This window comes from Xenopus laevis, chromosome 6L (assembly GCF_017654675.1).
Source record: "Xenopus laevis strain J_2021 chromosome 6L, Xenopus_laevis_v10.1, whole genome shotgun sequence".
Taxonomy (NCBI): domain Eukaryota; kingdom Metazoa; phylum Chordata; class Amphibia; order Anura; family Pipidae; genus Xenopus; species Xenopus laevis.
Genome location: NC_054381.1, coordinates 135,123,487 through 135,148,018, shown reverse-complemented (window position 1 = coordinate 135,148,018; position 24,532 = coordinate 135,123,487). Strand labels below are relative to the sequence as shown.

Here is a 24,532-nt window from a genome sequence, read left to right as displayed (position 1 = left end):
GTGATACATAGCCTTTAATTCCTATTCATACCCTTGAGTTCGAGGGTCTTCCCACTGTGTTGTTTTTGTATTGTGGTTCACAAAATAGACTCGATCGGTGGAATCCACTCTTCTCTCTAGAAACCAAACGTGACATATTAAGATGCATTATAAATTTGAAGCACACATATATGGCTCCAGCAGCGCTGGAATTCTTACCCCATCCTGGAGGAAGAGGTCCCAAGGGGTCATTTTCAGCGGATAACATTGATGCCTAAAGTAGTTCAAAGAAAAGCAAGTACAAAGAGGCATTAATGATTTTAGGGAAGCTGGTAAACTGGATCTGGTATTCAATGACGTTTCCCTTAAGAGTGATTAGCTGGTGCTACTGAGCCAGGAAGCAGCAGAACACCAAAAAAAGAAAGTTTTAAAGTAATGAAAATATCATGTAGTGTTACCCTGCACTGGTAAAACTGATGTGTTTGCTTCAGAAACACTACTATAGTTCATATAAACAAGCTGCTGTGTAACAATGGCGGAAATTGAAAAAAAAAAGACTATATGGCACAGGTTAAATAGTGGATAACAGATAACACCATTATGTTCTACAGAGCTTATCTGCTGAGTAACCTGAGCCTTTTCTCCTTTGAATGGCTGTCCCCATTGCTACACAGCAGCTTATTTATATAAACAATAGTAGTGTTTCTAAAGCAAACATATCAGTTTTACCAGTACAGGGCAACACTATTATATGTTTATTACTTTAAAACACTAGATGTTACTGTTCCTTTAAAGTATCAACATATAAAAAAATGGATGGAACAGCTCTGGCTAAATGCTGTCAGTTTTTGTTTGCTACATAGTGATTAATCAGCTCTTTGCTCATTATTAAATAGAGGTTAATTGATCATCAGATTTTTGCCCTAGCTGACCAAGTCGATAACTAATTATTCTTAAAACATATAACAAACAGAACAGCAGAGAGCAGAAAATATAAGCAAAGGAATAGTGACACTAACAAGAGTACACTCTAAGTGAAAAAATAATGACAGACGAGGACAGAAGGGAATGAGAACATTTGGGTTTAAAGCTGTAAAAAGGTCTCCCTTAAATTGTGTGCTTAAAGAGACTCCTGGTCTGCGTCTGTTCTATTGCAATGGTCTTCCCGCAACTGACAATCCTTTTGGCAACTTAAGGCTCTGCCCTGAAAATATGCATTTCCATTATTTAGAATTATGGAAACACTGCTTTCAGTATATACAGGAGGAGTGGCATGTTGGGAAAAAAAAAATCAAGAGATACAGGTATATAGGATATACCTGAAGAATGTACCAGCCAATGTCAGGTCTGCAATGGGAATTAATGGGGGGGGGGTGCGTGCATTAAAAAGCACAAGAGGTACAACACATCCCTTATTAAATCTCATTTACAACAGCCAAACCTGGAATATTTGTCTAAATGTCAGGTCAATGGCACAAACTGCATTTTCTCTCCAGTGTCTATTGCCATTGACTACAATAGTATCTTTTTGTGTCGTTTACAAAAGGGGGCATTTCTTGGTCTGAAAACGTACAAATGTGCATTTTCAGGCAGAAAATATTAGGCACAAGCAGGCTGGAGTAGTGTTTCCACCACCATTGAAGAAACCACCGCTCTAACATGAAAGAGGTTACAGAGACGGCCACATATAGAGGGGATATATAGAGTGCAAATGTAAACAAACCATAACTAAACACTGACTGTTCCATCCATGATTTGGCAACACTTGTTACAAAATTATAATTTAATAACATTTATGTGATGATGTTAAAAGTACAAAAAAAAGCGTCACCATTTGCAGTAGTAAAGTTTCTGATTAGCCCTGGTTCTTTATCATATTAAAGGAAAACTATACCCCCAAAATGAATAGTTGAGCAACAGATATCAAATCAAGTGTCATATTAAAGAATCTTACTAAACTGGTATATATGTATATATTTAAGTAAATATTGCCCTTTTACATCTCTTGCCTTGAGCCACCATTTCGTGATGGTCTGTGTGCTGCCTCAGAGATCACCTGACCAGAAATACTTCAACTATAACAGGAAGAAGTGTGAAAGCAAAAGAAAGAACTCTGTCTTTTAATTGGCTCATGTTACCTAACAAGTATGGTTTGTTTGGTTGTGTGTGTGCACCGTGAATCACAGGATCCCAGGGGGTGGCCCTCATTTTTCAAAATGGCAATTTTCTATTTGTGATTACCAATGATACATACTACTAAAAAGTATATTATTATGAAAATGATTTATTTACATGAAGCAGGGTTTTACACATGAGCTGTTTTATGCATTATATTTTTATAGAGACCTACATTGTTTGGGGGGGGGGGGTATAGTTTTCCTTGAAGAAGTCCCCCCTAACAGGAAATCATAATTCGTACCGAATAGAGGTATCGCTGGTTGAACTGCTGCATAGCTCCCTGGAGTTGATTGCGCTGAGACTGCCACTGTTCAAAGTTTCTTACGGACTCCATAGTAGGCCTCTGCCATGTTGTGGTTCTTGTGTTATGGTCAACATAATACACTCTCCCTCGATCATCCACCCTCCTCTCCCAGCTGCAAGTCACATTCCTAGAGGTTAGTCTTGTTACAATAGGCACATAGAAACAGACAATATTTAGCTCCTACTGATAATGGGCACATTATGATTTTACAGTTGTGATTTCATCCAGTTGGCCCATGGTAATAAATAGGGATGCACCAAATACACTATTTTGGATTCGGCCGAACCCCTGAAGATTCGGCCACATCACGAACCTGAATTTGCATATTCAAATCCTGAATTCGGTGCATCCCTAGTAATAATGTGGAAATTTGATATTGTGCAGGTACTGTTTATGCACGTTTTCTACATAAGCCCAACTGAATGAGCTCATGTCTTTCATGAAGGATTCGGCCATATCCTAATCTGAATCCAAACCCTGCAAATTAGGGTAAGGAGGGGTTACAAAAATACATTATTTCAGATAGTATACAGTACATGCATCTTTTCTACATAACCTCAACTTAATGAGCTCATGCCAAAATCGAAGGTATATTTTAACATTTCTAAGTATTTTTTTTTCTGCACCACAAGAGGTCAGTGTTTAGCCACAAGTTCTCCCACTCTGGGAAGTTGGATTCAGTCACTACATACATTTAATTAAAAATCAATTACTTTATCACTCCCCAAAATCTCCTGTGGCATAATCAGTGTAATTGTTTCTCTCATTCTCTAAATCATTTATTTGCCTGACAAGCATTCATCACATGTATGCCAACTATTAATCAAAAAGAAAGGAAAATAATAGTACATACATTTTAAATTTGCTTGATGCAAATGGTAATACAGTCGACAAATGGAATTCATACATGCATCTATGTTAAAACTTTCAAATTGCTTTCCTTAAAGGGATTCTGTCATCGGAAAATATGTTTTTTTCAAAACGCACCAGTTAATGGTGCTACTCCAGCAGACTTCTGCACTGAAATCCATTTCTCAAAAGATTTACAGATTTTTTTATATTCAATTATGAAATCTGACATGGGGCTAGACATTTTGTCAATTTCCCAGCTGCCCCTGGGCATGTGACTTGTGCCTGCACTTCAGGAGAGAAATGCTTTCTGGCAGGCTGCTGTTTTTCCTTCTCAATGTAACTGAATGTGTCTCAGTGGGACATGGGTTTTTACTATTGAGTGTTGTTCTTAGATCTACCAGGCAGTTGTTATCTTGTGTTAGGGAGCTGCTATCTGGTTACCTTCCCATTGTTCTTTTGTTTGGCTGCTGGGGGGGGGGGAGGGGGGTGATATCACTCCAAATTGCAGTACAGCAGTAAAGAGTGATTGAAGTTTATCAGAGCACAAGTCACATGACTTGGGGCAGCTGGGAAATTGACGATATGTCTAGCCCCATGTCAGATTTCAAAACTGAATATAAAAAAATCTGTTTGCTCTTTTGAGAAATGGATTTCAGTGCAGAATTCTGCTGGATTAGCACTATTAACTGATTCATTTTGGAAACAAAATTTTTTCCCATGACCGTATGCCTTTCAAGGGATTCTGTAATGATTTTATGATGTCGTTTTTATTTCTAAATTACAGTTTACTCTGCAAATAATTCACTCTACAATATAAAATTTCATTCCTGAACCAGCAAGTGTATTTTTTTTTTAGTTGTAATGTTGGTGTTTAGGCGCCATTTCAGGTCATTTTTCCTGGTCATGTGCTTTCAGAGAGAGCCAGCACTTTAGGATGGAACTGCTTTCTCTGGCAGGCTGTTGTTTCTCCTACTCAATGTAACTGAATGTGTCTCAGTGGGACCTGGATTTTACTATTGAGTGCTGTACTTATATCCCAGGCAGCAGTTATCTTGTGTTAGGGAGTGGCTATCTGCTACCTTCCCATTGTTCTTTTGTTAGATCTGCTGTGGGGGGGGGGGGGGGGTAATATCACTCCCAATTTGCAGTACAGCAGTAAAGAGTGACTGAAATTTATCAAAGCACAAGTCACATGACTGGGGGCAGCTGGGAAACTGACAATATGTCTAGCCCCATGTCAGATTTCAAAATTAAATATAAAAAAATGGTTTGCTCTTTTGAGAAACGGATTTCAGTGCAGAATTCTGATAGAGCAGCACTATTAACTGATGCGTTTTGGAAAAAAAAAATAGTGTTGCAATAAAGACTTTGGTGGATGAACCTTTGCAAGGGAAATTTGCTGCCTATAGCAGATGCTGCAGTTATCCAATGGGGACCACTTGGGGAGACTCAAGTGACCCCCCATCTGACAGCTCCAGCAGCTGCCATAAGGCGATAACTGGGAATCCACTCCAAGTAGGGAACAGTGTTTTGACCACTGTGATTCTCCCAAGAGAGAACAGAGGTGGTCAAACACTAAAGATGGCCATACACGGATAGATCCGCTCGTTTGGCGATGTCGCCAAACGAGCGGATCTCCCTCCGATATGCCCACCTTGAGGTGGGCAATATCGGGCTGATCCGATCGTGGGCCCTAGGGCCCAACGATCGGATCCTTCACATTCGCAAACGGGCGGTTGGATCGCGGGACCGCATCAACGAACAGATGCGGCCGCGATCCGACGGGATTTTTAACCCCATCCGATCGAGATCTGGCCGACTTTCGGCCAGATCTCGATCGGGGAAGCCCGTCGGGGGCCCCCATACACGGGCCAATAAGCTGCCGACTTGGTCTGTCGGCAGCTTTTATCGGCCCGTGTATGGCCACCTTAAAGGTGGCCATACACGGATAGATCCGCTCGTTTGGCGATGTCGCCAAACGAGCGGATCTCCCTCCGATATGCCCACCTTGAGGTGGGCAATATCGGGCTGATCCGATCGTGGGCCCTAGGGCCCAACGATCGGATCCTTCACATTCGCAAACGGGCGGTCGGATCGCGGGACCGCATCAACGAACAGATGCGGCCGCGATCCGACTTTCGGCCAGATCTCGATCGGGGAAGCCCGTCGGGGGCCCCCATACACGGGCCAATAAGCTGCCGACTCGGTCTGTCGGCAGCTTTTATCGGCCCGTGTATGGCCACCTTAAGTTGGATCCACAGGGACACATTTCCCATTCGGCAATGTATGGCATTTAATGTGCAGTGAGTCCACGAAGGTTCACGTTTAACCTTTGCTGCATTAGCAAAATGTAAAAAAAAAAAACCCACACACTACTTTTTCACTCATAACTGTGGGAGAATACAATCATACTTAAAAAGTACACACATACCCACCCATATAACAATACAAAATTGCTTTCTCAATGTGCAGATATCAGCAGTTAATTTACTGATGCAGGAAACTACTTCTCACAGGAGATGCTACCGGTACATTGTATCAGTACATTAAGCTTTAGTTTAGTCATTCTGTCCAGCCCCAGCACACACAGAATGTTAAAAGGGTGCTCCTGTTGCACATACATGATATTAGCAGTGAACAAGTGCTGCGAATATAAAAAAATAAATAAAAGTATAATTCATAGATATGGCGCAAGTTCTCAGAAGGGCAGGCTGTGCAAGGTTACATTAGGTTATATGGGGAATATACACAGGTAGTGTAGATGATACAGCGTCAGACCTGGAGCGGGTCTGGAATATTGGGATTAAAGGTTCAGTTTACTGACCCATTTCTGCTCTGACATCAGTGTTCATTTGGAAACCTCCAGGATTAAAGTTCTTTGATCCAGCTTGCTATATAAACTGCCTAATGAGTCTGTATATTCCTGGGATCCACTAAAAATAACAGTGAATTATATTGAACAACTACAGATTGTGGAAATATATAGGGCAAATGGTACAGACTGTACTAAATCTACAATGACAAGACTCGACGTAGACAGCACTTAGGTTACCTATGATTAAGGGATTTGATCCCGAAACGCGTTAGGTTTTGTCCAGCAACCTGCTATATTAAACTTTGTCCAGAAGTGCCGTCTATGTCGAGTCTTGTTATTGGATACAGTGGGGACACTGGAGACTGAGGCAAAGGGAGTATTGAGCGGTGAGCTTGAGTCTCTCTTTTTTGATTTTTACTTTTAGTACTTAAATCTACAATTGTACAGGAACCATACTTTGTTACCAGAACAAGGGTGCTGTCTTGTTACTGTCATATGCAAAATTAACAATTTACCTTACCCAGGAGGCAAAGGCTGTGGGCGTTCCCATGTTGTAGTCCTTGTGTTGTGATCAACGTAGTAGGTTCTACCATGGGGATCTTTCCTTTGTTCCCACCTACATCAATATGCAAAACAATAGAGGTGACAGCATGCATATAATTGTAGCCATCATAAGTATCTTATTTAACAGCTTCCAATTTAGAAAGGTTTCATAAGGGCAATGGCACACAGGGTGAGCAATCTGTACTCCAACTTGACATTTCCCCCTCCCCCATTCACTTTGAAAGGCAATGATCTAAAAGGGCAGGTACTCTTTCTAGACTGGTGAATATTGCTTGAAAATGCATTTGTCAGTTACAAACTGCTTAAAATTGCCCTAATTCTGATGAATACAAACAGGAAATGACATTGGTGCAATATGGTGGCGCTCTCCTGTAGAGACAACACTTACCTAACCAGAGTTAAAAGGAAAATACTCGAATAATACTCTAACACTACTCTAATGAACCATTTCCCAACATCTCTAAGGTGTTAAGTGTAATGCAACCTCACCTTGTTTTGCTATGAAGTGATGACATCTGGGGCTTGAAGTCCATCTGCTCTTCAAAAAAAAAAAAAATCTGCGCATCACCCTCTGTGGAAAGCAGAGGGACTCCGAGTCCCACGATCCATCACTTCACAATGGATGAAGGTAAATGAGGGGTTGAGTAACAGTGTGAGCCTAAGGTGAGTTGGCAAATGGTTCATATACAGTAAGTATCATGGTTACCTTTAACCTATGGAATCAGATAGTGTTTATGCACCTTTATTTACATAAGCTCAGCTGAATGTGCTCATGTCGAAAAGAGGTATATTTTCCCTTTAAATTACCATGGCATCTTACAGTTTGCTCAAGATCTTAAAGGAGTCAGCTTCAATGTGGCTGAATATAGGCAGCAGATCAATCACCTTACACCATACACTTATCAGGATTTCCAGGAAATTCTGTAAGCCAAAACAGTAAAGGGTGGCAGGAAGACTTGTTTTATACATTGTATAATATTTTATACAAAACTCATTGTATCTAATTTCAGCCTAATAATAGGGGAGGTAGCAAAACAGTTCTTTACTTTTTAAGTAAAAAATAATCTGGAGGGTGTCTCACTGTTATAGCAGGGACTATGTAATATGCATGTATTTGTTGGGAGTCTTAACTAATCAATTTACCTCTACCATTTGTTATCCTTGCACTGAGAATAATTGTCAATTTCTTTAATGTGTTATTTGACCTTTACTCAACATTCATATTTTTTTAGTTTATTAGTAAAAGACGAAGTGGGCATCGCTAATCCTGATAACAGTGTATGGTGTAACACTCATGATTAATAGTCCTGCATGTACAACGGTATTATTATGATTGCTGTGCTGACTATTTTGAGCTACATTGAAGCCGACTCCTTTAAAGGGGAAGGAAACCTAGTTGGCGCAAAAACCCTCCCCCTATCGTGTGTTGCCCACCCTCCCTCCTCCCCCCTGGCCTACCCGTCCCGCTGGGCAAATGCCCCATACTTGTTACTTACCCTTCTGCGCAGGTCCAGTCCAGGGAGTTCACAGACGACATCTTCTTCCACGCGATCTTCTTCCTGCTTTGAACGGCGTTTTGGCGCATGCGCAGTAGGAGCATTTCGCTGGTATGATCTACTGCGCATGTGCCAAAAGTACATCGTGACTTTTGGCGCATGCGCAGTAGATCCGTACAGGTGAAATGCTCCTACTGCGCATGTTCAAAGCAGGAAGAAGATCGCGTGGAAGAATATGTCGTCTGTGAACTTCCTGGACTGGACCTGCGCAGAAGGGTAAGTAACAAGTTAGGGGCATTTGCCCAGTGGGACGGGTAGGCCAAGGGGGATGAGGGAGGGTGAGCAACACACGGGAGGGGGGAGGGTTTTTGCGCCAACTAGGTTTCCTTCCCTTTAAGATCTTGAGCAAAATGACATGTGCAGAAGCGTTTGACAAATCTTTAATAAACAATTAAAGACACACTCACAAACGTTTGTGAAACCACGATTCTGCACCTCCGTCACCAGTGGCACGTTTCGCCAGTTGGCTTCTTCTTACTGGCGAAACGCGTCAGCGGTGAAGGAGGTGCAGAATCGTGGTACACGGAAGTAGAGACATGCGCAGTATGTTCTAAGAGACGCTAAGCAGAAACTCTAGCTGCATCACGGAGATTGTTTATTGGATTTTATATGAGCCTTTTCCACAAACGTTTGTGATGGATCATTGCTGCTAATGACAAGCTGAAACTTTAGGCTGGTGCAATAAGTTCAGTATATAAAACATGGCGTTTTTAGCCCTATTCATTTTTAGGTTTTAGTTCTCCTTTAAAGGGGTGGTTCACCTTTAGGTTAACTTCTAGTATGTGATAGAATAGCCAATTTTAAGCAACTTTTCAGTTGGTTTTTATATTTTCTTATGATTTTTTTTAATTATTTGCCTTCTTCTTCTGACTATCCAATTTTCAAATGGGGTCACCGACCCCATTTAAAGAACAAATGCCCTATAAAGCTATAAATTTATCATTATACCTACTTTTTATTGCTCCTCTTTATATTCAGGCCCTCTCCTATTCATATTTTAGTCTCTTTTTCAAATCAATGCTTAGTTGCTAGGGTAATTTGGACCCCAGCATCAACATTGCTGAAATTGCAAACTGGAGAGATGCTGTATAAAAAGTTAAATAACTGAAAAACCACAAATAATAAGAAATGAAAAACAATTCATATGCTACAGCATACTAAATGTTAATTTAAATGTGAACAACCCCTTAAGACATCCTCTATTGCCATTATCACAATCAAGCTGGTGAATGGATGCCAGAAAGAGTGATATAACTGCACTGAGGCCTGTTGGACATGTGGCAGCTCTTGGCTCAATGATCATTGCTAAAACACAATACTTCTCTACATACCCCGGTGGTAAAGGCTCAGCAGCGGAGCTGGGCTGCTGTCTGACAGGATCCCCTGAACCTGTAGATGACTCCTGCCTTGGTTTTCCAGCATTAGGGCTATTGCTGCCAGCAGCAGGTGATGCCCCAGAGTCTGTAGCCCCAGAGTCTGTAGCCCTTACTGGTTCAGCTGTAGCCCCAGCAGAACTGCTTTCTGCAGACACGCTGCTCTCTGAAGTTATTGATACCGGCACATCAGATGTACTGTCCATCATGTCTATGCAATCGGACGAGAGGGCTCTGGCAGGAGATGGTAAAGCTTCATGAGAAGGTGTGCTATTTGCTTCAGGTGTAGCACTTGTGCCATTAACTGAGAAGGCAAAAGAACATTAGAAATTGAGCAAAGTACTGTATGTATATTACATAGGAGTCCAATATACATTTTTAACTTTTCTGAAAAAAGACACAATTTAGTTACGTTACATTACATTTAGTAATGTATGTTGTATCTAAAATCAAAAGCTACCCATTAATCCCTGATTTGACCTGTGTCTATCTGCCTGAACCCATTATATTCTACACTTTACCTGTTGTGTAAATGTGTGTCGTACTGTTATTATTTTAACACAAATGGCACATACACTAAAGCTGGCCATAAATACAGAGATCCGCTCATTTGCGAGGTCGCCAAACGAGAGAATCTCTCCCTGATATGCCCACCATGAGGTTGATCCAGCCATCCAATCACAATGAGGAGTATAGGGGCGGTTGGACAGAGGTCAGCATCAACGAACCGATGCTCGCCTCGATCCTACGGGAGTTTTAAAACCGCCCAATTGACATCTTCCCGACTTTTGCCAAGATATTTATCAGGGAATCCCGTCTGAGGGTCCCATACACTGCCCAATAAGCTGCTGACTTAATCTGTTGGCATCTTATATCTGTTTGTGTATGGGGGCCTTAACTTAACGGGCATATTTATTTATGGTCACAATTTGACTAGGGAATTATCCAAACTCAATTAAAGTTTTTTTTTAAAAAAAATTTGAATTTCGAGATTTATTATACTCTGGCCCTTTAAGAATTCGAATTTGACACCTAAAACCTGCTGAATTACTGTATAAGTCAATGGGAGAGGTGCAGTGACCAATTTGGAGTTGTTTGTAGCCTTCCTGACATTCGATTTGAGTTTTCGAGTCTGTAAAATTAGTCCGAGTTTAACATATTTGATTTTATTAATAAATAGTCCAATATTCAAATTTCGAGTAAAATTGAATTCATGTGAGTTAAAAAAAAACCAACTCACATGAATTCGAAATTTGACCCTTGATAAATGTGCCTCCCCATGTGAGCCTGGACTATCAGATTTTAGTCTAGTTCACCCAATGCATTTTTTGGCAGCTCTAAGCTTTCACAGTTTGGACCTATAGCCAGATGACATTAGGGCCTCTTTAATGCAGTTGACGGCAGACTGGATACACATCATCCTTCCAGCGATCAATCACGGAGGCCCAATAAGAGACCAGTACAGTATCAGTTCAGTAACTGAAGACCCTAAAGTCTGCATCATTCAATTTTATGGGATAAGCACCAGTTTTAGCTTTGTAAAGTTATGGTTTTGTTTTTCTCTATATTTTGCACACAAAGTACAAACATGGGAGCTGACATATTTCCTGCCTTTCTCTTGAGAAAACCTCAGCTTATGGCCCCTCACACTCATGTCCACAAATGTTATTAGGCTAAAAACCAGTGTTTTTCTGTAGATGAAATAAACTTATGGCCTTTAGTCACACATCCTCAAGTCCTACCCGCAACATGCAGGTTACATGCTTCTCTATGGTTAATACACAGGCACCCAGCCGAATGCAGGACTGTATCTTTAAAGGGATAGTGTCATGGGAAAACATGTTCTTTTCAAAACACAAAAGTTAATAGTACTGCTCCAGCAGAATTCTGCACTGAAATCAGATTTTTTTTTATATTTAAATTTGAAATCTGACATGGGGCTAGACATATTGTCAGTTTCCCCCAGTCATGTGACTTGTGCTCTGATAAACTTCAGTCACTCTTTACTGCAAGTTAGAGTGATATTACCCCCCTCCTTCCCCCTCCCCCCCAGCAGCCTAACAACAGAACAATGAGAAGGTAACCAGATAGCATCTCCCTAACACAAGATAACAGCTCCCTGGTAGATCTAAGAACAGCACTCAATAGTAAAATCCAGGTCCCACTGCAACACATTCAGTTACATTGAGTAGAAGTAACAACAGCCTGTTCCATCCTAAAGTGATGGCTCTTTCTAAAAGCACATGACCAGGCAAAATGACCTGAGATGGCTGCCTCCACACCAATATTACAACTAAAAAAAAATACACGTTGGTTTTATATTGTAGAGTGAATTATTTGCAGAGTAAACAGAGTAATTTAGAAATAAAAATGACATCATAAAAATCATGACAGAATCCCTTTAAGGTCACAGATCTTAACTACTAAAGGGATGTGATCACCTTGACCTTCAGCCTAACTCACTGAAGAGATCATGTCTCTGACTGAGCCTGTGGGGGTTAACAAGGTCCTCACACAAAGCCTATGTTGTAAGATTAGAACCTCAGAATTTTGGTCTCATGACAGAGGCTCGTATGCAAGCCAGCATGCTTTCCCTACAGAATATCCACATGAAGAGCAACAGAGCCAAAATCAGGGTATGGACTAGAATTCCTGTCTGAGCGGTTTACGAAAACCTTAATTTTTTTGACAAAGACTTGTAACAGATTTTAAGAGGCTTGTTTCTCCATCAAAACATACTCGAAAACAACAATTCATTGCCTACCAGTTCTATTGCCAGTCATTGGATTTGGTGCTGGTGTATTTTTGGGTCTGGCTGCAACATGAGAAGGGGAACGAGTGGCATCTATATTTGCTATTTGTGTATTAAAGGCATTCTGCTCGGATGCTGTTTCAATAGCCGTCCCATTGGGCACATCACAATTAGCTCTACAAAGGGAAAAGGGAAGAATGTTATCAATATGAATCCATCACATGTCAACAAACAGCAAGGGGAAACGGATATAGTGTGTCTATGTTCTTTAACCACCTGTACATATTACTAAGCAGGGCCGGAACTAGGGGTAGGCAGAGTAGGCACGTGCCTAGGGCGCAAAGCTGAGGGGGCGCCAGGCACGTACCTGCTCTGTCGCCTACCCCGTGTCTCCCTGACTGGTGCCGGCAAATGCGATTGCACGCATGAGCGTAGTTTCGCGCATGCGTGCTTGCGCGTAGTTTTGTGCATGCGCGCCGGTGCGTAGTATCGCGCATGCGCGCCGGCGCCGTGCTCGGCCAGGTTGCCTGGGGCGCCTGGCCGGGTTGGCCCGGCTCTGTTACTAAGCACATTAAAGGGGTTGTTCACCTTTAAATTAACTTTTAATATGATGTATAGAGTGATGTGAGACAATTTGCAATTGGTTTTCATTTATTATTATTTGTAGTTCTTGAGTTACTTAGCTTTTTAAGCAGCTCTCCAGTATGCAGTTTCAGCAGTCTGGTTGCTAGGGTCCAAATTACCCTAGCAACCATACATTGATTTGAATAAGAGACTGGAATATGAATAGGAGAGGCCTGAATAGAAAGATGATTAATAAAAAGTAGCAATAATATATTTGTAGCCTTACAGTGCATTTGTTTGTAGATGTGGTCGGATGACCCCCATGTGAAAGCTGGAAATAGTCAGAAGACGAAGGCAAACACTATAGAAAACTATATAAATTAAATAATGAAGCCCAAATTGAAAAGTTGCTTAGAACGAGCCATTTTATAACATACCAAAAGTTAACTTAAAGGTGAACCATCCCTTTAAGTCTAAATTTTAGAAGGTTTATTGGCAATCATTTAAAGCAACTTAAAATCTATCTTCGTTTTTTTTGTTTTTAGTTTAAATAGATACTGTTGGTACTGTTATCTGATTGCTGAAGGCATAAATACTAGCCAGTTGGCCAAATAAAAAAAAATCTTGCAACTCAAGAAATTCAAAACTGAAAAGAGAAATCAGAATGTTATAACCTAGTCCCACGTTCAGTCTAATTTCTGGGCGTTCAGGACAGTGATCCAGTAGCTTCCATTTGGAACACATAACTGTGTGCAGAGTTGTTTTTACATTACACATTGACGTGACCTTGCATTTCTAAAAATCCTACCAGTGGAAATGATCAAACCAGTTAATGAATGATACAGCCTGAGAAGAAGGCTTAGTTATACATGCTGAATAGATACAAAGTACATGAGCAGCTGCATAATAAACAGGGCTTGACTGTCTTTACAAGTAGAGTTCCTCTGCTCATATAGACCTTTATATCAGGCACCCAACCCATTATCCATATAATGACTACTTTATGAACAAATGATTGAGGGCAGTAGTGTTCAATATCATGCCAGCATATTTATGTAGTGTGTGTGTGTGTGTGTGTGTGTGTGTGTGTGTGTGTGTGTGTGTGTGTGTGTGTGTGTGTGTGTGTGTGTGTGTGTGTGTGTGTGTGTGTGTGTGTGTGTGTGTGTGTGTGTGTGTGTGTGTGTATATACACACATACATATATATATATATACACACATACATATACATATACATATACATATACATATACATATACATATACATATATATATATATATATATATATATATACACACACACACTCGCATTAATGCAGAAAAAGAGGAAAAACATACCCAAGTCTTGTATCCAAAGACGTTTCACCTCCATTCTCATGGACAGCATCCCCATTTTGCTGGATTTCTCCTAAATGCAAAATTATTTTTTTTAAAAAAAAAAAGGCACGTCCCTATTCCTCTTGTTTTTCTTATCGTTCTTTTTTTCTATCTAACTATCTCTCTACCTTTCTTTCTCTTCTAAGGGCAGAGACACATGGTCAGAGCCCGGCAATAAATCTCCTGTTCTTCGAGACGACTACTCTCCCCGAACAGCCTTCCCCTGCCTTCCCGCTGGCTAGAATGTAAATCACCGGTGGAATGACACTCGGAGCTCTTCGTTTTCCAAAGTCACCCAAAGTTGTCTCACAAGGAAACATCGGGGTGACTTCGGAAAACGAAGCACTCAGAGTTCCATCCCACCAGCGATTTACATTCTAGCCGGCGGGAAGGCAGGGGAAGGCTGTTCGAGGAGATTTGTTGCCGGACGACTAATCTCCCCAAATCCTGACACTGTGTCTCTGTACTTACTGTTCTATCCTAACTATCCCACTTTAACGTGGTACACAGTTTAGTTTCTATTTGGAGTTACTTATGTATGAATAATCAGTAGCACAATGTATGGGAACTGCTATACACTGAGAAATGCCAAGACTGATATCATATACACTTTCCCATGTATTTCGATGGCTTTACCATGTTTATTGCTCAAAAATGTACCTCACTGTGTTCGAAATAAAAAAAGTTTGAAAAAAAAAAAGGCATTGTTTTTTTTACGACAAATAGAAATGAGTCAAAATCATTAGTCTTAAACTTCCAATTCCCAGTCTTCAAGGAGGATTACTGTTGCAAACAGTGGACATGCAACTTACTGGCTGGAGTGGCTGCTGAGTTAAATGTAGCAAGTGACTCGGGCTGCACGGTTAATCCATCTAAAATGACTGTCAGCTCTCCGGTCTGCACTGTTCCGTGTTTGCCATCCAATGAAAGTTTCAGTTGTTCTTTCACGCTTTCCACTGGAATAAAAAAATAAATAAATAACATATGGATCTAAAAAAAAAGGCACTAACACAGTTAAAGGAGAAGTAAAGGTTAAAAGTAAGTAAGTAAGCTTTATCAGAAAGGTCTATATAAATATACCAGTAAACCCTCAAAGTAAAGCTGCTCTGAGTCCTCTGTCAAAAGAAACACAACATTTCTTTCCTTTTATTGTGTACACATGGGCTTCTGTATCAGACTTCCTGTTTTCAGCATAAACCTCCAGGGCAGGGCTTGAGCATGCTCAGTTTGCTCCTCTCCCCCTCCCTCCTCCCATCCCTGCTATAATCTGAGCTCAGAGCTGTATGTGAGCAGGGAGAGACTCAGGCAGGAAGTGATGTCACATCAAGCTTATATGGCAGCTTCTAGCCTAAACAAACCGAGACAGTGTCTAGAGCTGTTTACTCGGGTATGGTAAAGCATTTTGCAGAATAAAAAGTGTTCTAACTTGCACTATTGTGGCTAATCTGTTGGCAATAAACTGGCTTGGACCTTTCCTTCTCCTTTAAATACCTATTAAAGTTCAATAAATAAGCCAATGACTTTAGTAATGTTATACTGCATTGCTCATCTCCCCAATGAAGAAGATTAATGTAGCTAGCTTCTAACCACATTTATCTGCATCACATAAGGACACACTAAGAAACCAATAAACATTCGATTTCTGAAAAGAAAAATAAGCCAAACGCAGAGTCTGCATCTTAACATAAGTGTCCAGCAGTAAAATAAAAGCAAAACTAAATCCAGGTATGGGACCTGTTATCCAGAATGCTTTGGACCTGGGGTTTTGTGGATAACTGATCTTTTTGTAATTTGGATCGTCATACCTCAAGTCTACTAGAAAATCATGTAAAATAAACCCAATAGGCTGGGTTTGCTTCCAATTAGGATTAATTCTATCCTAGTTTGGATCAAGCACAAGCTCCCGTTTTATTATTACAGAGAAAAAGGAAAATTCTGATTAGATAAAATGGAGTCTATGGGAGACTGCCTTTCCATGATTTGGAGCATTCTAGAAAACAGGTTTCCAAATAAAGGATCCCATACCTGTATATGGTTAATTGCAAGCCTTTAGGGCCATATTATGACTCAAATGCCTCATCTGCATTTATGAAAAATTTGCCACTTACACTTCCGGTTGTGGGTCTCCAGAGCTTGATTTAAGTCAACAACAGTTTTGCCAAGAAGCGCATCAGCTTTCCATGAATGGTGGCTCCATACCTTAAATTCAAGTGTAGTTTGTGGGGTTACGCTCCTAAAAGGCAGACAGAAAACAATGACAGATTAAATCCTACTGTACGGTTACATCAAGGAGAAATCACAGCCCAGAGCAAATACATATTCCAATACCAAGTATATTGCTGAAACATGTAACCATTTTTTAGCATCATGCGCAAGAATAAATGAGTTTCCACTTATTGGTACTCTTGAACATTTAGAATAATGGGCTTGTAAAGCTTAATTATCGGTTGATTATGCACAAGAAGTGCATAAAAGTTTTAATAATACAGGTATGGGATCAGTTATCTGGAAACCCATTACCCAGAAAGCTCTGAATTATGGAAAGGCCCTCTCACATAAACTCAATTTTATCCAAATAATTCAACTTTTTTTAAAAATAATTTCCTTTTTCTCTGTAATAATAAAGCAGTATCTTGTACTTGATCCAAACGAAGATATAATTAATCCTTTATGTTTATATTGTTTTCTAGGAGACTTAAGGTATGAAGATCCAAATAACGAAAAGATCCATTATCCGGAAAGCCCCAGGTCTCGAGCATTCAGGATAACATGTCACATTCCTGTATACAAGCCCTATTTAATGAGCTAACATAATAATGTACTACCCTATAGCTGTGTATTGCACCTTGAATTCCACTGCTTTATACAGACGACTACACTTTTAAAATGTGCAACTTATCCCCCATGAATACAAGAACCAAAGATGAGGGGGAAAAAAAGAAATCCTACTTACACGGTTAACCGTTCCTCCCATTTTGGGTTGCTTGAGCTGCTTGATTTTGCAGTCTTCTTTGTTTCACCATCGACGGCTAATTCTGTATATACGGTCGTCCCAAACCAATTCTTCTTCCGCTTCAGTTTGGCACAGGACACTAGAAAACAACACAGGGATATAGAAATGGCGAACAGATCTGAGAGAGAATGCCAGAGCATCTACATGGGAAGTAGTGAAAGACTGACATGAATGGGTGCTGGGTCCTTCAGACAGACTGGCATGTGTCACTGTCATGTAGCATGACTGTGCTTTAAAGGAGAACTAAAGCCTAAATAAAGAAGTAGCTAGAAATGTTCTACATTATGTTTTCTGTACCAGCCCAAGGCAACCACATCCCTTTAGCAGTAAAGATCTGTGTCTCCAAAGATGCCCCAGTAGCTCCTCATCTTCCTTTCTGCTGATTCATTGCACATGCTCTGTGCTGCTGTCACTTACTGAGCTTAGGGACCCACTCACAATATACAGTACACATAGAACATAAATGTCACAATATGAGGCTGATAAGTAATTAATACAGATAATTACTACATGGCAGCACAGAAAACAGTGCAATTAGCATCAGAATTTATTATTCAGCCCTGTAACATCAGCTTATATTACAGACTCATTTTCTGCTGGATAATTAGTGACGACCCATAAGCTTAGCTTCTCAACAGCTGCTCAGAGCCCACTGAGCATGTGAGTGTCACAGACACTTTCCAAGATGGTGACCCCCTGTGACAAGTTTGAAGTCCTGGATCATTGCTGCTATTGACAAGCTGAAACTTTAGGCTGGTGCAATAAGTTCAGTATATAAAATATGGCATTTTTAGCCATATTCATTTTTAGGGTTTAGTTCTCCTTTAAAGGGGCTGTTCATCTTTAAATTAACTTTTAGGGGCACATTTTATCAAGGTCCGAGTTGTTTTTTCCACAAAAATTCAAGTTTTCGAGTTTATTTTTTTGGTCAAAATTCACATTTTCAGGTAAAAAAAACCACAAACAACTTTTTTGTTTTTTCTAAAAACTTTAAGAGATTTATTATACCACAACCCTGGAAATAGCTTGAATCTGAAAATACACCAGCTAAAACCTGTCAAGGTCATGTAGGAGTCAATGGCAGAGGTCCCTTGAACCATTTGAAGACATTAATTGCTTTCATGATGTTCCAGTTTTTATCAGAGGGTTTTGCCCGAAAACTCGATCAATTCGAGTTTTTTCCTGCCGAGAACTCAATCAATTCGAGTTTTTGGGGTTTTAACCCCAAATTCACTGATTCAAGTTTTTCACATTTCAGTTTTTTTTATAAGAAACCTTAAATTCAACCTTTCATAAATAACCCCCTTAGCATGATGTAGACATTAATATTCTAAAACAACTTGACTTCCATTTTTTTCTTTATGGTTTTTTAGTTATTTAGCTTTTTGTTCAGCAGCTTCCTAATCTGGTATTTCAGCAGCTATCTGGTTGCTAGGGTCTTATTAGGAACCAGACAGTGGATTGAACAAGAGACTGGAATATGAACAGGAGAGGGCCTGAATAGAAAGTAATAAAAAGTAGCAATCACAATAAAATTGTTGCCTCACAGAGCATTTGTCTGGCTGCCGGGTCAGTAACTCCCATTTGAAAGCTGGAACGAGTCATAAGAAGGCAAAGGCAAAAAATTAAAAAAGTATAAAAAATAAATAATGAAAACCAATTACAAAAGTTGCTAGGAATAGGACATTCTATACTAAAAGTTAACTTCAAGGTGAACCCTTTAAGTGACCATACTTCAGTTCAAATCTTTTTCTCATTGAATTGAATCTGCCGGACTGAAGTCAGTCGTTGAATTTTTTGCCATAGCTGATAAAAAAAAAAAAAGAAAAAAAAAAAAGGTTGAAATACCAAAGCACTGCCTTACCAACTCATCTGAATAAAAGTAAAAGGAAACGGGTTAGAACTCAGAGCTTTACAACTACTACTACATGTATGTTTGGGACCTGGGGTTTTCCAGATAACAGCTATTGTTGGATCTTACATACCTTTAGTCTACTAGTAAATCATGTAAAACATTAAATAAACCAAAGGATTAATTATATCTTAGTTGGGATCAAATACAAGCTACTGTTTTATTATTACAGAGAAAAAGGAAATTGTTTTTAAAAATATGGATTATTTGAATAAAATAGAGTCTATGGGATATGGCCTTTCTGTCATTCGGAGCTTTCTGCATAACGGGTTTGTGGTTTAACAAACACTGCTTTCAACTTTATGGTGAAAGAGGGAAAAATTTGGATTATTTGGATAAAATGGAGTCTATGGGAGACGGTGATTCCGTAATTCAGAGCTTTCTGGATAACGCGTTTCCGGATAACGGATCCCGTAGACTAGGGAGCTGCTAGCCAATTACTAACAAATTGCCAAGGGCAACTTGTGTGTGTGGAAGTGTGAGGCAGCGTATACTACTGTCATTATGAAATGATTTATAATTATTTATACAGCAGCAACATAGTTAGTAGAGATGTACAAGAAAGAGGAAAAGCATACAAAACAAGTGGGGGTTGGGCAAATGCCTCGACTTTGGAAAAGCAGATGATCGTCACATGTTCTGGACTTACTCATTTTTAGGAATGAAACACTCAGCACTTTTTTTCCAGATATACATATATATATATATATATATATAAATTGCTTTCTTCCTGAATTCCTTTACAGCTCATACCCAAGGCTCTGACAAGGGCTCACCAGATTGCGTGTGTGCTCATGTGAGAACAAAGTAAAGCCACAAATAGAAACGGTGGATTTAGAACAATGTCACACCATCTTTACAATACAGATATGTTGATTATCCAAACACTTGGGGGGGTTATTTATTAAAGTCTGACTGACAAAAACCTCAAAAAAATTAAAGTTTTGTTTACTATAAAATATTTAGTGGAAAAAAAAACTAGAATTTTTCGTGATTTATTATACCTCGAGGTTGAGTCCTGCAGCGGGTCGGGTAGCCGCGGGTTATCCGGAAAAACCTGCGGTGCCCTGCGGGTTGCAGGTAGAAGTTTCGGGAGCAGGTATAGCCACGGGTCGGCGGTTCTCCGGGTTTGCGGGTCGTGGGTCTTCTCAATAGCGAGTTTTACTTTTTTTCTGAACACTTCCTGTTTTACTCCTTTTTTCCTGATCACGTCTGCTTCTAATGATGTCACTTCCGGTTTACAATGACAGCACTTTCGGTTTCTTGATGGTCAGCGGGTTGCGGATAAGGTACTTGTGGGTTGGGTAGTGGGGAAGTATGCGGGTCCGGGTTCGGGTTCCGCACAGGACTCTACCTTGAGGACGGAAAAAGTCCAAGTCTGAAAATCCAGCATCTCAGACATGCCGAGGTTGTATATAAATCAATGGGAGAAGTCCCGAAGATATCTTGATCTGCGATGGGTTTTGTGCAATAATCCGAAAAAAGTGAGATTTTGGGTGGAAAATCTGAAAATTTGTACTATTTGAATTTTCGTACAATTTTCACAATTTTTTCGCCACACTGGAATTTTTTGGGTAAATGTATTGATAAATAAGGGGAAATAACCCATGCGGATTTGGTCAGAGTATATTTCAGCAAATAATGAGATAAATTTCGATTTTGATAAATAATCCCATTAAAGTTTAATGAATTTTCAGGCTGAGGGCCAGAGGCTCAGCACAGCATATAACAGATGAGGGCCTGAATATAAAGAAAAGCCATGAGAAGTAACTAAATTGTAGCCTCACAAAGCAATATGTTTTTTGGATGAGAAAACAAGAATAATGTGTAAAGCTACATTTGTATTGTTACTAAGATAAGCATAACTCCTATCTGAAGCAGAACTATCAGTATTATTATTATGATGGAAAAAGGTGGAGAAAAGCCCTCCCCCCATGGTTGTCTCTGCTTCCTATATTAAATGTACTGGAAAACCACGCTAGAAGCAAACATAGCGGACACATTTTCAGTTTTTATTTTTTATTTTTATTATTATTAACCTTCTTCACTGACCCCATCTAGAAAAACAAATGCTCTGTAAGGCTACACATTTATTGTTTTTGCGGCCTCTCCTATTCACATTCCAGTCCCTTATTCTAATCAGTGTCTGGTTGCTAGGGTCATTTGGACCCTAGCTACCAAATTGCTGAAATTGCAAACTAGAGAGCTGGTGAATAAAAAGCAACAATAAAACCAAAAACCACAAATAAAAAAAAATGAAAACCAATTGCAAATTGTCTCAGAATATAACAATCTACATCATAGTAAAAGTTTATTTAAAGCCATCACAAGTGTTAAAAAAAAAAAAAATGAAAGCTAGCTGCAAATTTTCTTTGAATACCACAAGGCATATTAAACATTATTTTTCAGGTGAGCTACCCCTTTAACATACAAACTACAATTTGGATTTGATATTATTCCAAATCATTAGTCGGGGATTAATTTAATTACACTCCACCATATCCCCAATTAGCCCAGTCTTACCAAGTCACAAAATATATTATTATTATTACTGGCACAGATTTCAGCACAAAAATAAGGATTGACCACCTTAAAGGGTTTAAATTGCCCCACTGGCTTCACATGGGGGAATCACATAGGTGTTAATACAGTCCCAATTCACACCCTCACTAGTGTTCTCTTTACTCACGCTTTGCTTAGCCCCCACTGGCTTTCAGCGGACCACAAGTCCCAGAATCCTCTCTGGGCACACTTGAGACACTCTTGTCAAGCATGAGAAAGGGGCATGACCCCGAAACGTTGCACTTCGCAATAAACACGCAAGGCAGCTTGCTTGCATTTATCCTGTGTGCCTTGGGATTGTTTTTGCTAGACTGTTTGTGAGGCGGCTGATCCTCTACCTTTGTGCACCAGGTATCGTTTCATTAATTAGCAAAGGGTGTGCGGGAGCCAAAGTTGAAACTTTAGGTGGTTTCACTAAGTTCAGTATATAAAATATGGCCTTTCTAGTCAAATATTTATTTTTCAGGTTTAGTTCTTTAGGGCTCTTACTCACTTGCGTTCTGACCTGCGCTCCCCTGCGTTCCGTTTTTTGGCGTTCAGCCGCAGGGGAGCGCAGGAATAGACGCATGTCATTATTTCAAATGGGGCTGTACTCACTCAGGCGCGTGTAGGTGCCGAACGCAGGTTCAGACGCAACATGCTGCATTTTACCTGCGTTCGGCGCCTACACGCGCCTGAGTGAGTACAGCCCCATTTGAAATAATGACATGCGTCTATTCCTGCGCTCCCCTGCGGCTGAACGCCAAAAAACGGAACGCAGGGGAGCGCAGGTCAGAACGCAAGTGAGTAAGAGCCCTAAACATGCAGTGCATGTACATAGAAGGTATAGCAAACTATTCCATTGTTCTGCAGCCACAGGCTATAACCAAGCACAGCATAAATCAGTAACATTACTCACTGCTGCCAAATAAAATAAGGGTGTCGACTATATCACAAGACTAAACAAATACTTTAGACTGGAGATCCAAGAGAAACAAAAGGATTTGTTATTGTGGTTTCATTTCAATCAGGCCATTTATATGTTGTTTCAGATTCTTTTACATTAGCTACGTGGGCCTGTGTCGCATCATCTGCTCATGGTTGTACAGGTATGGGACCGGTTATGAAGAATGCTTGGGACAAGGGGTTTTCCAGACAACCGATCTTTCCGTAATATGGATCTTCATACCTTAAGGGGCAGATATATCGAGGGTCGAATTTAAAATTCAAAATTAAAATTTTCAAGTTTTTTTTTATGGTCAAAACTGTAAAATTAGACTAGGGAGTTATTCAAATTAGTTTTGAGTTTTTAAAAAATATTTAAAATTAGATTTTCAAGAATTTATATTCTGGCCCTTTAAGAACTCAAATTCGACTATTTGCCACCAAAAACCTGCCGAATTGCCGTTTAAATGAACGGGAGACGTCCAGGGATCAATTTGGAGAAGTTTGCAGCCTTCCTGACATTCAAGGCTTTTTTTTGAGAAAAAACTTGAATCAAGTTTTTAAAATTCGAATTCAATTTGATTAGAATTCAATTCAAGTTTTCAGGTCGACTTCGACCATTCGCCATCTAAAACTGGACGAATTGCTGTTTTAGCCTACGGGGGACCTCCTAGAAACTATTTGGAGTCAATTGGTGGACTTAAAAATAAAAAGGTTTTTTTTTTGGAAAAACTTTGAATTGAATTCGATCGAATGCAATATTACTTTGTTTCGTATGATTCGATTGAGACACTAACACAGCGGAGAAAGAAAGCACGCTGGGAACTGGACTGACTGAAAAGAACTTTTTATCATATTTATGCGAGTGCAATTTTAAATCTAAATTAGAAAATAGATTTCTCTTGCCGAACGACCGATTTTAGCGAAGTCCGACTTATCCTTTGAAATTATTGCGTGGTTAGTGGGATTCGAACGATCGAACATCTTACGATTTTTCAGCCGACATCTGTCAGGAAATTGATCGGCCAGGTTAAAAAATCTTTGTCGGTCCCAGTGCAATCTATCTATGTTTGCAGGGCCAAGCAGGCAGCTCCCCTTTGTTTTCCTGGCAAATTGGTCTTTTTAGTTGATGGACAATTCGTACGATCGTTCCGAGAAAATCGTGGTCTCACCATGATGATCTGATCTTTTAAAAATCTCAACATCTATGGCCAGCTTTACACTATATATAGCACATTTGTTCCTAGAGACTACAGAGGAAAAACTACAGGAGAGAGATGTTCTTATTGAAAGCAAAATATTTATCTAAACGTTTGTGAGTACCCATCTTGTCTTGGTGTACGAGTGTTTTTGAAAGTTAAGGTATTACAGAGAAAGTAAAAAAAAAAACTGCACGGTGTGTGTGTGTGTGTGTGTGTGTGTGTGTGTGTGTGTGTGTGTGTGTGTGTGTGTGTGTGTGTGTGTGTGTGTGTGTGTGTGTGTGTGTGTGTGTGTGTGTGTGTGTGTGTGTGTGTGTGTGTGTGTGTGTGTGTGTGTGTGTGTGTGTGTGTGTGTGTGTGTGTGTGTGTGTGTGTGTGTGTGTGTGTGTGTGTGTGTGTTTTCTTGCTGTCTTTCCTTGAGCTTCTTAGGGAGCACTGTTCCATCACTTTGGAAATTTGTACTGTCAGATTATGTTTGATGGCTAAAAGCATGACATATTTCAAATGGAAATGTCATTAAGCCATTCTTAAAACAAAGAACAATGTGTTTGAGTCAGAACAGTTTAACCCAAAATGTTGTACGGTGCATACTTTAGCAAAACAATCACC

General features: G+C 39.9%; 1 protein-coding gene across 5 annotated transcripts in view; it reads right to left on the bottom strand.

Annotated features, from left to right (window-relative positions):
- Positions 1–24,532, bottom strand: part of wwp1.L (WW domain containing E3 ubiquitin protein ligase 1 L homeolog) — an 83,515-nt gene that overhangs the window by 17,909 nt on the left and 41,074 nt on the right. For all 5 annotated transcript variants that reach the window (XR_005961999.1, XM_041566538.1, XM_041566540.1 and 2 more), the window contains 10 exons: positions 17,267–17,405; positions 16,422–16,546; positions 15,126–15,269; positions 14,275–14,344; positions 12,386–12,549; positions 9,580–9,925; positions 6,649–6,744; positions 2,399–2,573; positions 199–253; positions 32–116 (listed from right to left, as the gene is read on the bottom strand). Coding sequence is in view for 4 of the 5 variants with exons in the window: in XM_041566538.1 (XP_041422472.1) it covers positions 32–116; positions 199–253; positions 2,399–2,573; positions 6,649–6,744; positions 9,580–9,925; positions 12,386–12,549; positions 14,275–14,344; positions 15,126–15,269; positions 16,422–16,546; positions 17,267–17,405 (1,399 nt within the window). In the remaining variant the exon portion in view is untranslated. The remainder of the gene's footprint in view (positions 1–31; positions 117–198; positions 254–2,398; positions 2,574–6,648; positions 6,745–9,579; positions 9,926–12,385; positions 12,550–14,274; positions 14,345–15,125; positions 15,270–16,421; positions 16,547–17,266; positions 17,406–24,532) is intronic.